The sequence below is a fragment of the Carassius auratus genome, chromosome 29 (genome assembly GCF_003368295.1).
Source record: "Carassius auratus strain Wakin chromosome 29, ASM336829v1, whole genome shotgun sequence".
Taxonomy (NCBI): domain Eukaryota; kingdom Metazoa; phylum Chordata; class Actinopteri; order Cypriniformes; family Cyprinidae; genus Carassius; species Carassius auratus.
This window is the reverse complement of record NC_039271.1, coordinates 2,164,252-2,178,770: the sequence shown is the minus strand read 5'-3', so window position 1 is coordinate 2,178,770 and position 14,519 is coordinate 2,164,252. Positions and strand designations below refer to the sequence as shown.

The 14,519-nt window shown below is 35.7% G+C and overlaps 3 protein-coding genes across 5 annotated transcripts; 2 read left to right on the top strand and 1 right to left on the bottom strand.

The window, feature by feature from the left end:
- Positions 1–306: 306 nt before the first annotated feature.
- LOC113047830 (PR domain zinc finger protein 4-like) lies at positions 307–6,647 on the top strand. 3 transcript variants are annotated; one of them, XM_026209155.1, is made up of 12 exons: positions 307–398; positions 736–786; positions 877–992; positions 1,106–1,294; positions 2,079–2,843; positions 2,917–3,066; positions 3,648–3,766; positions 4,360–4,445; positions 4,554–4,681; positions 4,775–5,203; positions 5,515–5,683; positions 5,963–6,299. In XM_026209155.1, exons 3-12 carry the CDS (start codon positions 878–880, stop codon positions 6,297–6,299), a joined length of 2,487 nt encoding a protein of 828 aa, XP_026064940.1. In that variant the 5' UTR covers positions 307–398; positions 736–786; position 877. The 3 variants fall into 3 exon arrangements, with proteins under 3 accessions (XP_026064940.1, XP_026064941.1, XP_026064942.1); XM_026209156.1 differs by having other exon boundaries at positions 377–394; XM_026209157.1 differs by lacking the exons at positions 307–398; positions 736–786 and having other exon boundaries at positions 878–992; positions 5,963–6,647.
- Positions 6,648–6,721: 74 nt separating this feature from the next.
- Positions 6,722–11,517, top strand: LOC113047832 (aldose reductase-like). Its single transcript, XM_026209158.1, has 10 exons — positions 6,722–6,976; positions 7,719–7,886; positions 8,007–8,123; positions 8,269–8,346; positions 8,525–8,647; positions 9,516–9,622; positions 9,753–9,834; positions 9,915–9,998; positions 10,121–10,203; positions 10,913–11,517. Exons 1-10 carry the CDS (start codon positions 6,737–6,739, stop codon positions 10,953–10,955), a joined length of 1,125 nt encoding a protein of 374 aa, XP_026064943.1. The 5' UTR covers positions 6,722–6,736; the 3' UTR covers positions 10,956–11,517.
- Positions 11,177–14,170, bottom strand: LOC113047833 (aldose reductase-like). The gene is made up of 10 exons (XM_026209159.1): positions 13,994–14,170; positions 13,599–13,766; positions 13,183–13,299; positions 12,922–12,999; positions 12,682–12,804; positions 12,486–12,592; positions 12,316–12,397; positions 12,033–12,116; positions 11,827–11,909; positions 11,177–11,743 (listed from the first exon to the last, which is right to left on the bottom strand). Exons 1-10 carry the CDS (start codon positions 14,054–14,056, stop codon positions 11,701–11,703), a joined length of 948 nt encoding a protein of 315 aa, XP_026064944.1. The 5' UTR covers positions 14,057–14,170; the 3' UTR covers positions 11,177–11,700.
- Positions 14,171–14,519: the final 349 nt, after the last annotated feature.

Genomic DNA, 14,519 nt, shown 5'->3' with positions numbered 1-14,519 from the left:
AGAGAGGCATGTCTACCCTTACAAATTATTTGAACTTTTCATAAAACAAATCAAATAGATATATATTTTCTTTTAAATAATTATTTGAAATTTTGTGTACGTAATTTTGGCATTTTTACATAGATCAGTGCATTTGACCTATTTGTGTATTTTAATCCGTTCCACATTTTTTTTCCCTACAATATTATTGGTTATCTATGGTAGTTTATATTGTTCATTAAATAAATAAATACAAACATAAATAAGTCTGGCTTGTTTGTATTGACGGAACATGTTGAGGGACTCTTATTTTAAAACATAACCCCGCCGTGAGTCACAAATTGTTTGCCTTTAGACATGTTTTTGTTTTCATACCACCAATTTTCCACGGAAGGTTTAACATAGGTCCTTTATTGTAGGTAAATGAATTGTTTGTCTTTTAAATAATATAAACACATTGAGATTAGCACCTTCTGTTATTGCATTTTTCTTAGGCGAGTTAAGTGGCTAACTCAGTAGCTTCAAACACTGGCTCTTTCTTATCGATGTCTGTTACACATACATATTTCTTTAAATATTTTGTAGATATTTATGAGTTATTATTATTTCGTTATCAGTTAAGTCACTAAAACAGCTTGTCAATTCAGTTAATAGCCAGAATGAGTATAAAAACTGTCTTAAAGAGGCTGATGACATAATATTGTGATCTAAACTATACGTTTTAATTCCTAAAAGATGAATCCTTCCCTTTTCCAGATCCTAGAATGCATCAATCACATCAATGCCTTAAGTGATCTGTGCTGTCAGGTAAGAAAAACATATCATTTATTCACTTCTGTTTCAGCACAAGCACTATATGAGTTGTATTTCAAATGCAATAACATTTCTTCTGTCCAGCATGAATGATATGAACCTCAGCCCAGTGGGCATGGACCAGCTCAGTGTGCCGCCTGTGAGTGCAAGTCATCTCTGCCTCCCCACATCTCCAACACACAATCCCATCACCACTCCAGGTCAGGACTCGAATACCTCTTAGATATGTATACATATGTTGGCATGATGTTTGTTTGTTATGGTGTGGGAACTTTAATGTATGGAGATGTAACACTATCTGGCTTTATTTCAGGCATGCCAGTCGCTATACCCAGCTTGGGTCCATCACTTGGGCCTCTTCCTTCTGCACTGTCCCTGATGTTACCAATGGGACATTTAGGGGACAGAGGTGTTATGTGTGGCCTTCCAGAGAGAAATTATACATTACCACCTCCTCCATACCCTCACCTGGAGAGCAGCTACTTCCGACATATCCTTCCAGGTAATGTTGCAGGAAAACTGTTAAGGTGTACTTCAAACCAGGGGCTTACAATCTTTTTGAACCCAGGGATTCCCATAATGTAACACAAATCTAGAATTTCTTAATAATACAGTGTAGTATCTTATATTAATAACAAACATATTTTTGCAATGATCCTGGATGCACTGTTCAACCTTTATTGTCAAACAGAGAGAGATTTGTGTTTGATTAATCACGCAAGATTAAATGTTATGAAACATTCAACATTCAAACCCATTTTAAAATATAGAAATGTATTAAAAAAGAACATGTCTATCAACAACAAAAAAAGATATATGTAGATAATTTGTGTTAAATTTATTATTGGTAGAAATATGATATTTTAAAAAATATTTTATTTCTGTCAAAATACATTTTAAGTAAAGCTTTAGAGCAAATTCATTTTCATTCATTTTTGTTGGCAGAAACAAATATTTTTTTATAGAATGTATTATATATATATTTCTGCTAAAAATACATTTCATCAAAGCTTTAGAGCAAATTAAGCATTTATTATCAATGTTTAAATACATTTTTAAATAATTCAATTATTGAAAAAAATAATATATGCACTTTGCCATTTTGCCATACATTTTTACATGTAGAATTTCTTTAAATCTATACATACAAAATTACATTTATATGTGCTTAATTAGCTCTAAAGCATTAATTAAATTGTCATATAAAATATTTTATATCTGCTTAAACATATTTCAACATATCTTTAAACATATCTTGTTGTTGTTTTTTTTTTATATATCTTTAGGTATTCTGTCATATCTGGCAGATCGTCCTCCTCCCCAGTACATTCATCCCAGCAGCCTTAACATGGATGGGACTCTTTCCGTGTCCAACAACAACCCATCTGGCTTAGACCCGTATAGCGGCCACGGCGGCCCTCTAGAACAAGGCCTGGTGACTCTAGACACAAGACAGGTAGGAGGCCAGGCTGGTCTCCACCAGGGAGGCTCTCACGAAGTGCAGCTGGACACCACCGGGTTAACCATGGAGTCACGTGTAAGTAGTCCGATGTCTCCTGATGGAATGGAAGAAGACTTGGCCACAATGGAGGGTGTCGTGGTGGCAGAAACCCAGCAGCAGCTGGGTACCAGACCTCAGCCTCATGAGGGTTTGGCAGGTGTGGACTCCTCAGGAGGTGTTATGCCCCTGCATGGAGCAGGTCTCGAGCTCCCGGTGGTGATGGAGCAGGAGCACATGGGCGGCAGAGTAGGAACCAGCAGTACAGGAGCCGGCGGTCCAGGGACGCTGAGTGAAGCCTTGCACTCCACTGGAGAACTGAGCTCTGGGGTGGTTAGTGTGGTGCTCACAGGGACCATGACATCACAGGCTCAACTAGAAGCAGTATCTCTACATGGACCTTCAGGAATGGGACTTGAGTCTGTTAACGTGTCACCCATCACTGCAGAAGTGTCTCTTGGACCGGACAACAGTCTGGTGCTGGTGAACTCTACCTTGCAACTAGAAGACTCAACATCTAACAAGGAAAACATGGCCAGTGCCTTCAACATATGTAAGTTTTGCATGCTGATTTTGAGTAGTGGATGTATTTTAGTCCAATCTAATGTATTTTATTTGTCTTTTAGGGTGCACTTTATGTGAACGGTCATATCCGTCGGACTGCCCTGAGCATGGATCTGTCACATTCATCCCAGACACACCCATTCAGAGCAGAGCCCGCCTCTCTCTGCCCCGCCCCCTGTGCCTCCGCATTTCTGTAGCTGATGAACCCATTGGTAAATGCTTTGTATACAATTCTCACAATATAGTTAAATAACACTTTATTTTGCAGTGTCCTTTTTTAACATTTTACATTTACTTACTAAATGTATAACATTAAATTATGCTTGTATTAATGATCCAATATCATAAATACAAGTAATTAACCCTAAACCAAACCCTAATCCTAACCCTAACTTTCTAGTAAGTACATATTGTTAATTCATATTAATAGTATTAATTTGTATAATTGTACTGTTATAATGACACCATAAAACAAAGGGTAGCCTGTAGTTGTTATAGTTTATTATTATATGTTATGGACACATTTATATTAAGGTTTTGTTGATATTTATTTTAATAAATAAATACATTTAAACTAAGAAATAAAATAAATAGTTTTAAATGTAGGGTATAAGTAATCTTATGTAAGTAGGGTACAGGGGCATCTTAAAACAAAGTCTAACTGTTGTTTGGGTGAGGGACTTCACCAGTTAGCTTGTTAAATGTAGTTAATGGGAAGTAAAGTCCATTTGCTTTTGAAAATGGAGGATTTTGTTGTGTTGGGATTGCTGAAGCTACTTTTGGTTTCCTTCAGGTGTGTTTGCTAGAGAGACCATACCCTCCAGGACCTGCTTCGGGCCGATGGTCGGACAGCACTGTAGCAGTGTAGAACTTACAGACTGGTCTGATAAAGATACTCCTCAAATATGGAAGGTACTTGAAAAATATTTTAATACTTTAAAACTTAAAAATTTTAAAGTGATATACAGCCATACTATTGTTTTTATATACAATGTACATTCAAAACTTATATACATTCAAAACTTATATAGTTTTGAATGTACACTGTTCTGAAGTTTTGAGTCTTTTTTTTTTTTTTTTTAAATGTCTTTATGTATTTAGCTAGGATGCATTAAATTGATTAAAAAGTGACAGTGAAGACAGTTAAATAAGATAAAATGAATACAACTTTTTTTCCCAAATAAATTCTGTTCTTTTGAATTTTTATTCATAAAAAATACACAAAAATATAAAGCAGTGTTTTCAATTTTCATTTATTTCATTTACAAATGTTTTCAACATTGAATAATTACATCTTAAAAATATATTCAAATAGAAAAGTTATTTTAAATTGTAATAATATTTCACAATATACAAACATTTTACAGACCAAACTATTCCAAGGTAGCATAGAATAAATGGCATAATCTACCATCTATCATTTTATTCACTATAACACTGACATGTCATGTTGTAATCCTAAAAATGGCTTTACTCACTCTCACTGTGTATTTAATCTAATGTAGATGTTCCACAATGACATCCAAGAGTTCTGTATTGTGACGACAGATGAGCATGAATGCAACTGGATGATGTTTGTACGGAAAGCAAGGTAACCACATCACTTTATCCTTAAAAAAACTTTTTCATGTCAGTTAAGTCTATATTGAAAGCATTCAATGTGTGAAAACAATCACACTAAAATCAACACTGTTTGCAGGACTAGTGAGGAGCAGAATCTTGTGGCATACATTGGCAACGGGAAGCTGTACTTCTGCACGTCCAGAGAGATTCTACCAGATCAGGAGCTGTTGTTCTATTACAGCAGGGACTACAGCAGACAGCTGGGTGGGCTTCCTCTTGCATGGATCTGCCCTAACCTGTAAGAAGATAATTGTATCGTATATCCGTATATATTATTCTGTTTCTGTGTCTCTTCAGGTGTGCCCAGAGTGCCAGAGGGCCAGATATGTCATTGTGGAAAAGAGTGTGCCTCCTTCACAGAGTTGAAATCTCACCTCAACAGCCATGCCCAGAGCCACAGCCCCACCCAAGACCACCCTGCTCACGCTACACACAACCAATCCCAGTCGCAGGAGAAGGTGACCAACGAGCCGTCCCAGTCCGCTTCCTCCCCACAGTGGCAGTGCCACTCTGATGTGCATGAACATTCCAGCAGCAGTAGCAGCCACGGACACGGTCGCGAGAGGAAGTTTAAATGCAGCATGTGTGCACGAGCGTTCACTACATCCACTAAGCTAAATGTGCATTTCATGGGGCACATGGGCATGAGACCACACAAGTGCAGCTACTGCAGCAAAGCCTTCAGTGATCCCAGCAATCTCAGAAAACACCTGAGAATCCACACAGGTAAATGCGCAAGTTGTACATACGTACTTTTCTGAAAACTGCATTTGATACTGTTTCCAAAGTCAATATGAAATATAAATGGATCTTACTTTTTTAAGATCTATTAAACATATCCATTATGATCAAATCGACCCTGTTTGGAAATGCATTACATTATGGAAATCAAGTGGTGTATGACCTGAAGTTAATTTGTTTTCAGTGAAAGAACTTTCAGTATAGAACTGCTATTAACTTTCTTTATTGGCCAGAGAGAATATGCTGTCATCATTACTGCTCTGTTCATGAATTACATGTGTTTTCTTTTTCCGCAGGTCAGAAGAACTTCAGGTGTACAGTATGTGGGAAGTCTTTTACTCAGAAAGCACATGTGGAATCTCATATGGTTATACACACTGGTGCCAAGAACATTAAATGTGACCATTGTGACAAGATGTTTGTGAGGAAACAAGATCTCAAACAGCACATGTATTCACATTCACTGTAAGGCTGTATTTCATATTTATTCAAATACATTTTAAATATTACTTTCAAATTTATAAATCAATGCTATGCATAATTCTATAATATTATAATTAACTAATAATAGAAAATATTACTGCTATAAACCAAAGCGACTTACAAATGAGGACAGTTTGAAAAAATTTCTAAATATGATTTACAGACATATGGAATAATGTAATTTTATTTTTCTTAACATAGAATCTTCTTACCTGTATTAATAGCCCCTTTGTTTCATTGCTTATCTTTCGTCTATTCCAGAGACCGCCAGATAACTTGTCCAAAGTGTGACAAACAATTCTTAAAGACCGACCATCTGAAAAAACACTTGAACTCTCACGACGGGAAACGGGACTTCATCTGTGAAAAGTGCAACAAGGGCTTTCTCACTAAATACCACCTCACACGCCACCTCAAAATCTGCAAGGGTCCTAAGATTGGTCGAGGGGCAGCACAGGGTGAGGAAGGGGAGGAGGAGGAAGACGAGGAGGAAGAGGATGAAGAGGAAGAGAGGGAAGCTGAAGGACAGATCAATCCAGCCAACGAGGAGGACTGTGGAATAGGCATGAGAGGATATACTTCAGAAAAAACGATGTAACTTCACCCTTAAATGTATGAAGTTAAACTCCATCTAGCCTATATATTTGTTCTTTTTTGTGTGTTCTTGTTCTACCCCTCAGCCTTTAATTCCTGTAGCCAAAATGTGTGTATACCTACATCAAAGGGCCAACAGAAATGTAATTAGATTTAAATTATGCATTACATATTTTCAAGTCAAGTGTCACCATACACTGTTAAATTTATAAATTAGACGTGGCCTTTTTGTATTTATTGTTTACAGTGCTGCTTCTTTCTGTTTAACCTGTTTGTTCTGTTTATTAGTTCACAGCAGCCAGGCCTATTCTGTACTCTGTAATTATATTGTAAATAAATGAATGTTACATTTTACACGCAATCATTTTATTATAAATAATTACTTCTAAATAAATACAAATATGTCATAAAGCGCTACACTGAAAGGCAAATTCTCCTTACATGCTCAATGACGTCAGCATACGTCGCAACTCGCTTACTCGCTACGTCGTTCAGGCCAGAGCAATCGATCCAGAGCAGTACCTGTGTGAACTCCTTCACCTCATCCTGTGCACACAGGCACTAGAGTTTGGAACTGTTGTGTTGAAATATCTCGTGCTTAATCTCTCTTTCGCCATGGCAACGTCTGTGAAGCTCAATACCGGGACAGATATGCCCATAGTCGGACTGGGCACGTGGAAGGTAACGTATGGTCTCGTAACTTCTGTGAGCGTGTTATATTACATAAGTGCATTAATTTAGCTAGCACGTTGCATGGAGAATTCATGGCCAAAAGTTTTTAAAATGCATTCAAAAGTGAAATAAGAAGTAAAAGGACAGAATTAATTTAATTACAAAATAGTGAACTCAAGTTGCACAGTAAGAATGAGGCTGCAAAAAGTGCAAATTGAAACATAGGGTGTAGTTCATAGGAGAGAAGTTGCAGAGACGGTTATGAACAGTTGAAAGGCTGTTTAACGGTTTAAAATCATCATAAATAAACTATTTAACAATAAATAAAAATGTAATAAACTAGATAATGTAGTTTGGTCAAAGTAAGCAAATTTACCAGTCTTTAGGGTGGCAATTAACTGATCACTACGTCCTTTGTTTGATCTATAAGATGAGATTTTGAGAGGAGAATTTATACTAAAGTGACTAAAGAAGAACGAACTTTGTTCTTTTCCATATGTAGTAGAATCATAATGGGGCAAAAATTAAAACACAAAATCAGCTGTTTTTGTCTTCAGCAGTTAACTATTTGATCTATTTTGATTTTCTTCTCTTTTCCTGTCATTTCATTTCCCTCATCTTTCCATTATTTTACTTTCCCTTGTTTTTCCTGTTTTCCTTTCCTACCATTTCTGTTTTCCTTTTCACTCAAATTTTCCCAAATTTTTGTCCTATCCCTTTTGGTGGTTATACTCTGTTGTTTTCCCTCCAGTCTCCTCCAGGTAAAGTGGCAGAGGCTGTGAAGGCAGCCATTGCTGCGGGGTACAGACACATCGATGGTGCCGCGGTGTACAACAATGAAACCGAGGTCGGAGAGGGAATTCAGGCCATGATAAAAGATGGTGTGGTTAAAAGAGAAGAACTCTTTGTGGTCAGCAAGGTATGTCAGCTGGCACCATTAAGCTCAAGATTTGTATTTAAGAAGTGGAAGACCAAGTGCAGATTTAGTAGTTTTGTGATGAATGAAAACAAATTAATGGCTTGTATTTTTGTTTCACAGCTCTGGTGCACCTTTCACGAGAAGGCCTTAGTGAAAGGAGCTTGTCAGAAGACTTTAAGTGACCTGAAGCTAGACTACCTTGATCTTTACCTGGTTCACTGGCCAATGGGCTTTAAGGTGATTTATTAGACATTTCTGAGAAACATCTTCTCTAAAGTCTTGTCTGTCTTGTCATTCATGGGTAGCATTCAGTGTTGATATCCACAATGAAAGCTTAGATCTCATTGTATTCATTGATGTATTATTCATCATTGCTTTTCAGTCTGGGCCTGATCAGTTCCCATTGGACAGTGAAGGGTTAGCCATTGGTGATGACACCAATTTCTTGGAGACCTGGGAGGTATGAGGACAGGGATTTGATTGTGAAGTTACCATTCACATTCATTTTTTAAATTAATATGTTTTACATATTACTGCATGAATTATAATTGCTTTCCATTGCAATTCCAGTTTATATTTGCTAATAGTTTTAGCTCTAATTAAGTAACTATAATTATGTCATAATATTTGTGCTGCAGGCCATGGAGGAGTTAGTGGATGCTGGCTTGGTCAAGGCCATTGGTATCTCCAACTTCAATCGAGAACAAATCGAAGCCATCCTGAATAAACCAGGACTCAAGTACAAACCAGCCAACAATCAGGTCTGTATGGTATAACATCAGTGTGGTTTCATTTAACAATTACAAATTGACCAAGAAAGGTCAATATTTATCTAATGACCAGCATTTTGCCTCCAACAACCATGTAATTCAATTGCTCCTTTAATTTCCTGCTACTTGTCAAGGGCAGATGCATTTATTCGCCTGAATGTAGGATTAAAATGTCATTAGGACACAGCTTGCATTGTGATCCGCAGGCTTAATGCTTTGTAGCAGAGAGTGCTGTGCAGTTTGTTTTACGTTTGAATAATCTGGAATATATTATATTGTACATTATATATAATAAAAAGGATATTAAATCAATGTATTTTTTTAATTACTGTAAAATAACTATTTGGGGTCTGCAAGAGTTTTTAAAAGCAATGAATACTTTTATTCAGCAAGGCAAGGACACATTAAATTGATCAAAAGTGACCATAAGGCCTTTCATTGTTACAGAAGATTTCAATTTAAAATAAAATCCAAAAATATTAAGTAGATAAGTAGAACAACTGTTTTCAATATAAATAATAAGAAGAAATATTTCTTGAGCACGAAATCAGGATTTTTGGACAGATCATCATGACACAGATTTTTTTTTTTTTTTTGGCGGTTACTGATTTTATATATATATATATATATATATATATATATATATATATATATATATATATATATATATATATATATATATATATATATATATATATATATATTTTTTTTTTTACTCTATTTTTGTTCAGATATTTTGATTAAATAAATGCAGCCTTGGTGAGCATAAGCAATTCATTAAAAACATTAAAATTATTTCTAATCTCTGTGTGTATAAACAAGTTAGAAAAAATATGAATGTTTTTGTTGTTTTCTTCAGATTGAGTGCCACCCCTATCTGACTCAGGAGAAGCTGGTTAGCTACTGTCAGTCCAAAGGCATTACAGTCACTGCATACAGTCCTCTGGGTTCTCCTGACAGACCATGGTAGGCTGCTGTTCCCACATGCTGTAGCATTGTTGCATGTGACATTTATTTGCTATGAAGGTTCAAGGTGCAGCTGGTGACTTTATATATGGTTTCAATGAACAACCTTGGAACCTTGTCTCAAACTTAGGGCTAAACCTGAAGATCCCTCACTGCTTGATGACCCAAACATCAAGGCCATTGCAGAGAAGTACAAAAAGACTTCCGCCCAGGTGAGGAAACTGCCGCCCTGCATATGTCATTGCTTGTTAATGAGCCATAGAAAAATGTCTATTTGACATCCAATGTACAGGTCCTCATCCGCTTCCCCATTCAGAGGAATGTGATCGTCATCCCCAAGTCTGTCACACCTCAACGTATTCAAGAGAACTTTCAAGTAAGTTCATCTGCAGAAGTCTTGCTGTTTGTAAGGTCTTGGAATCATAGTGTTTCTAGTACTGTATAAATATGTTGAACTATTATTTATTTATTTTCTTTATATTTTTTCTACACAAAAAGGTCTTTGATTTTGAATTGAGCGAGGAGGACATGAAGACCATTTTGGGCTTCAACAAGGACTACAGGGCTTGTCCAATGCATTGGTGAGTAAGTTTCACAGGCTTCCCAGGTTATGGCCAACATGGCATTTTAGAAGTGTTATGGAATTTAATAAATGCTTGGAAAAATAAAGTCAGAGAAATATAGTCAGTATAAATGAGAGTTTCCCAGGTCTTTCTTTCACTTTGCACTTTCTCAAATTAAGGATTAAAATGACTTAAATCAGAGCAGAAAGACTTAAATTCATGATGTCATGCCATTAAAAGTTGCATGCACTGGAAAAAATTAATATCTTCAGTATTTTTGTTTTCCAATAAAAAATATCTAAACGGCCTTAAGCAAGATGCATGTACTCGAGGTGCAAATCAAATATACAACATGATCAAAATTAAACATTATTAAATAATAAATTATTCAATAAAATTAATGCCTGAAACAAGAACAGATATCTGTCAATGGGGTATTGAAACTTTTTTCCATTTGAATTAAGTTGTTTTTTTCTGTGCCCACCTGAATATATTCTTATTTTAATCATAAACTCACTTAATTCCTTTAACCTTATGTCTCGATTTCCTTCAATTTTCTTTACTTGGTCTAATGTACTAGAAATAGCTGTTACTGTGTGCACTGTCTATAGAGTAATCACAAACAACTGGAAAATGGAGTGGGAATCCTGGTTTTACTAAAAAAGTTATTTTTATGAAATTATAATTTATTAATCTTTTAACGTAATGCTTTCTTCTATCAATGCAGGGGTTTGAAGCACAAGGACTACCCATTTAATACAGAGTATTAAAAAGAAGACATCACGAAAAATGCTGTTTAAAGAAAACAAATCCCTTGTTCCCAGGATTGTTGTTTTTGCCATTGATCAATGTGAAAAAGGCTCTTCATTTTCAATTATGAATCAGTTACTGAGAAACGTCCTGCAACTGATATGTGGCTTGCTGGTTTGGATTTTAAAGCAAGTCTTGTTACAGTAGCAGCTATACTTCAAATGAATCTTAAATTTTTTTGGCCCATAAACATGTAAGTATTTGTTAATGCTTTGACCGTTTCAAGCTATTCCTTCTTCAGTGCAAATGTGAAAAGACTTGCATTACATATGACAAAACAACACAATCAAGTCCTAAAAAAAAATAGAGAAACATATGCACTAGTAACATTCTATTTGAACAATGTCACATACTTTGCACAATTAGGCAGATAACATGAGAAAGTATTGGTCCTGAGAAAGTTACACACATACACACTCCTTATTTTCATAATATGACAACAGAAGCACTTCCAGTTCAGCAGCTCATGTTTATTGTATTGATGTATGCTTTAAGAATCCAAATAAAGCTCTGTCAAACAGCTCTCTGGCTTAGGTTTTTGAATGTGTGGAAAGTCTTTCTCATGTCTTTAACAACTCATCTAACCTTTACTTAAACATTTAACCACATTCAGTCCATCAAATGGCTGTATTACACTTGAATAAATGCTTGAATGAAAATCATATTTACTTCACACCGCAGTTAAAAACTGGATTTATTAAAGCTTTAGTATTCTGCATTTAATGGATAATCCTTATGATTGGAGGCCCTGCAATAAAAAGGCAATTTAGATATCTAATATTACATAAATGCATACAAAGTCCACTGCAAATTTGCATAACAGTGACTCACCATTCCAGCATAAAAGCTCTCCAGTTTCTGTTAAAACTTAGTATGGTGTTCATCTCTTCTTTACTCAGCTCAAAATCAAAGACCTGTAAGGACAAAATACCTAAATCTTAATAATATATGTATATATTGACCATATCTGAAAATAGCTTATCTGGAGAGCTTGTGCAACATGTAGAACACACATGGTTTAATTAAAATGGAAATACCTCAAAATTCTCCTTGATTCTCTTAGGGTTTACAGATTTGGGAATGACCACAACATTCCTCTGCATGTGGAAGCGGATTAGAACCTGGAAAGAAAGTTCAATGCTAAGCATGTCACATTATGGAGGAACGCGTGTAAAAGTGTGTTATGAAAGCTAGCTAATATTACAAGGGTCATCTTGCATTCAGCCGACAGGTAAAGCATTGTACATCAAAGTTGATGGATACATAACATGGACTTAGTCAGCAAATCCTAACTAATAAAAAACGCAAGTTTATACCTACCTGTGCTGTGGTTTTACCATGCTTATCTGCAATGGCTTTGATCTTTGGGTCCTCCAGCAGTGATGGCTCACCTGCCTGTGCCCTAAAGAAAGTCAAATCTATATGAAATATTGTATAGCCATCTTGCTATATCTATATATGTTAATTAACAAACGAATGGGAGTACTTACCATGGTCTGGTTGGGGAACCCAGAGGACTGTATGCAGTGACTGTAATGCCATTGGACTGACAATAGTTAATCAGCTTCTCCTGAGTCAGATATGGATGGCACTCGATCTGGACGTGAGAAGCAGCGGAAAGATTTTGGCACCAATGAACCTCAAAGTCTTAATCTGTTTCAAGATTTATTGCAAGCGACACGATACCTGATTATTGGCAGGTTTGTACTTGAGTCCTGGTTTATTCAGGATTCTCTCAATCTGATCCCGGTTGAAGTTGGACACACCGATGGCCTTGACCAAGCCAGCATCCACTAACTCTTCCATTGCCTTTGTGAGTAGAAATGAACACTAACATTTAATAATTAGTAATTTTTCTTTTATCATGATCAAATTTAAGTTACACAAGTATCAAATTAATTTTGTTTTTATTATACTGTATATTACCTCCCATGTTTCTAGAAAGTTGCTGTTGTCTGGAATCACTTTGCCATCTTTATCAAATGGGAAAAACTCCTTTCCAGGCTGCCAATTTTGATACACAGATAAGCATATATATATATATATATATATATATATATATAGATATATATATATATATATATATCTATATATATATATATATATATATATATATATTGCACAGAAAATACAAGCAATTATCATACTGTTATTAGTTTTATACTATTATATACTTATTAGTACTACCTTAGTTCCCATGGGAAAGTGCATTAGGTAGAGATCAACATAGTCCAGTTTTAGGTCACTTAGGGTCTTCTCACAGGCTCCTCTTACCAAGTGTTTCTCATGGTAAGTGCACCACAACTTTAAAAAAATGTAGGATTTTAAATTACAGCCAAAGCCCCTTTCAAATAATGTATTTGTTAAGCACATTTCTACAAGTTCAATAGTTAAACCACGACTTGCATTTCAGTAACTTGACTTGAATTTCAGAGCATGCTGTAACAGTGCGTAACAACACACATAATGCATGTTATACAAATGCCCTGTGTATGATCTGTGACATGATTTGATGCTGTGTGAAATTATAATTCACATGATTGGCCTTGTGAGACCATAACTCCTGTCATGTGCCTCAGACAAATCTTTACATGTGCTTGTACCTTGCTGACTATGAATAGGTCCTCTCTCTTCACCACTCCTTGGTTAATCATGGCATCGACTCCGTCCCCAACTTCATTCTCATTTTCATAGACATGGGCCCCGTCGATGTGGCGGTAGCCAGCCAGAATGGCTGCCTTCACGGCCTCTGTAACCTCACCTGGAGCAGACTGGAGCAGGTTTCAACATTTATCTATGAAATCTTGATAGACTTTGCAATTATTATAAAATCTCCAAAATTAAAAATAAAACATGAAAAGCAATAATTAATTAGAACAGCATCTAGTGTTTCAATGGTAAACAACAATAGAAGCAACAGCTAAGGGGAAAAAAAATTAAAACCATTCAGAATGATACTCTACTGAAGAAAAAAGACAGAAAGAAAGTGAATACTCACCCTCCATGTTCCCAGTCCTACAATTGGCATTTTAGCTCCATTATTGAGAGTTACAAAGGACATGGCGAATTTTAATATAAAGCACTTATTAGATAGAAAAAAATAAACCACTTGTTAGTCTGCACACTTCCACAGCCTTCGCACTCTGCAGCAGCCTTTTCTTATGGAGCTGTGTGATTATATGGGCTTGTAAGAGGATTTGATTGGTCAGGTCTGGAAACACCCCTTGGAAGGAGGCGGTGCATCATTCCAGCATCAAGCTGCTTGCTTGTTGTTCTGAGAGATTTAGAAAGAAAATGAGTTTATTTGTTTAAAAAGTTAACATTTTAAAACGTAAAAGTAATAATAATAATAATAATAATTAAAAGTTAAATAGTAATAATAGTTTATAATAACAATAGTTTATTTTTGCACCTTTATGTGTCCATAATACTATAATTTGACATGCAAATCCAGAATATATTTTTGGATTTAATTTTTTTTGTGATTGCTTCTTGTTGGAGTGTATTTATGTCTCGCTTCCCTG

What these genes read in the sequence shown, in the direction of transcription:
- LOC113047833 (XM_026209159.1), bottom strand. Translation starts at nt 14,056, where the DNA reads ATGTCCTTTGTAACTCTCAATAATGGAGCTAAAATGCCAATTGTAGGA. An exon ending in ACTTTCTAGAAACATGGGAG is followed by an intron (nt 12,805 to 12,921) that starts GTAATATACAGT and finishes CTACTCACAAAG; the next exon opens with GCAATGGAAGAGTTAGTGGA. An exon ending in ATGGTAAAACCACAGCACAG is followed by an intron (nt 12,117 to 12,315) that starts GTAGGTATAAAC and finishes CTTTCTTTCCAG; the next exon opens with GTTCTAATCCGCTTCCACAT.
- LOC113047832 (XM_026209158.1), top strand. Translation starts at nt 6,737, where the DNA reads ATGCTCAATGACGTCAGCATACGTCGCAACTCGCTTACTCGCTACGTC. An exon ending in AACTCTTTGTGGTCAGCAAG is followed by an intron (nt 7,887 to 8,006) that starts GTATGTCAGCTG and finishes TTTGTTTCACAG; the next exon opens with CTCTGGTGCACCTTTCACGA. An exon ending in GTATTCAAGAGAACTTTCAA is followed by an intron (nt 9,999 to 10,120) that starts GTAAGTTCATCT and finishes CTACACAAAAAG; the next exon opens with GTCTTTGATTTTGAATTGAG.
- LOC113047830 (XM_026209157.1), top strand. Translation starts at nt 878, where the DNA reads ATGAATGATATGAACCTCAGCCCAGTGGGCATGGACCAGCTCAGTGTG. An exon ending in TGTAGCTGATGAACCCATTG is followed by an intron (nt 3,067 to 3,647) that starts GTAAATGCTTTG and finishes GGTTTCCTTCAG; the next exon opens with GTGTGTTTGCTAGAGAGACC. An exon ending in CACATGTATTCACATTCACT is followed by an intron (nt 5,684 to 5,962) that starts GTAAGGCTGTAT and finishes CGTCTATTCCAG; the next exon opens with AGACCGCCAGATAACTTGTC.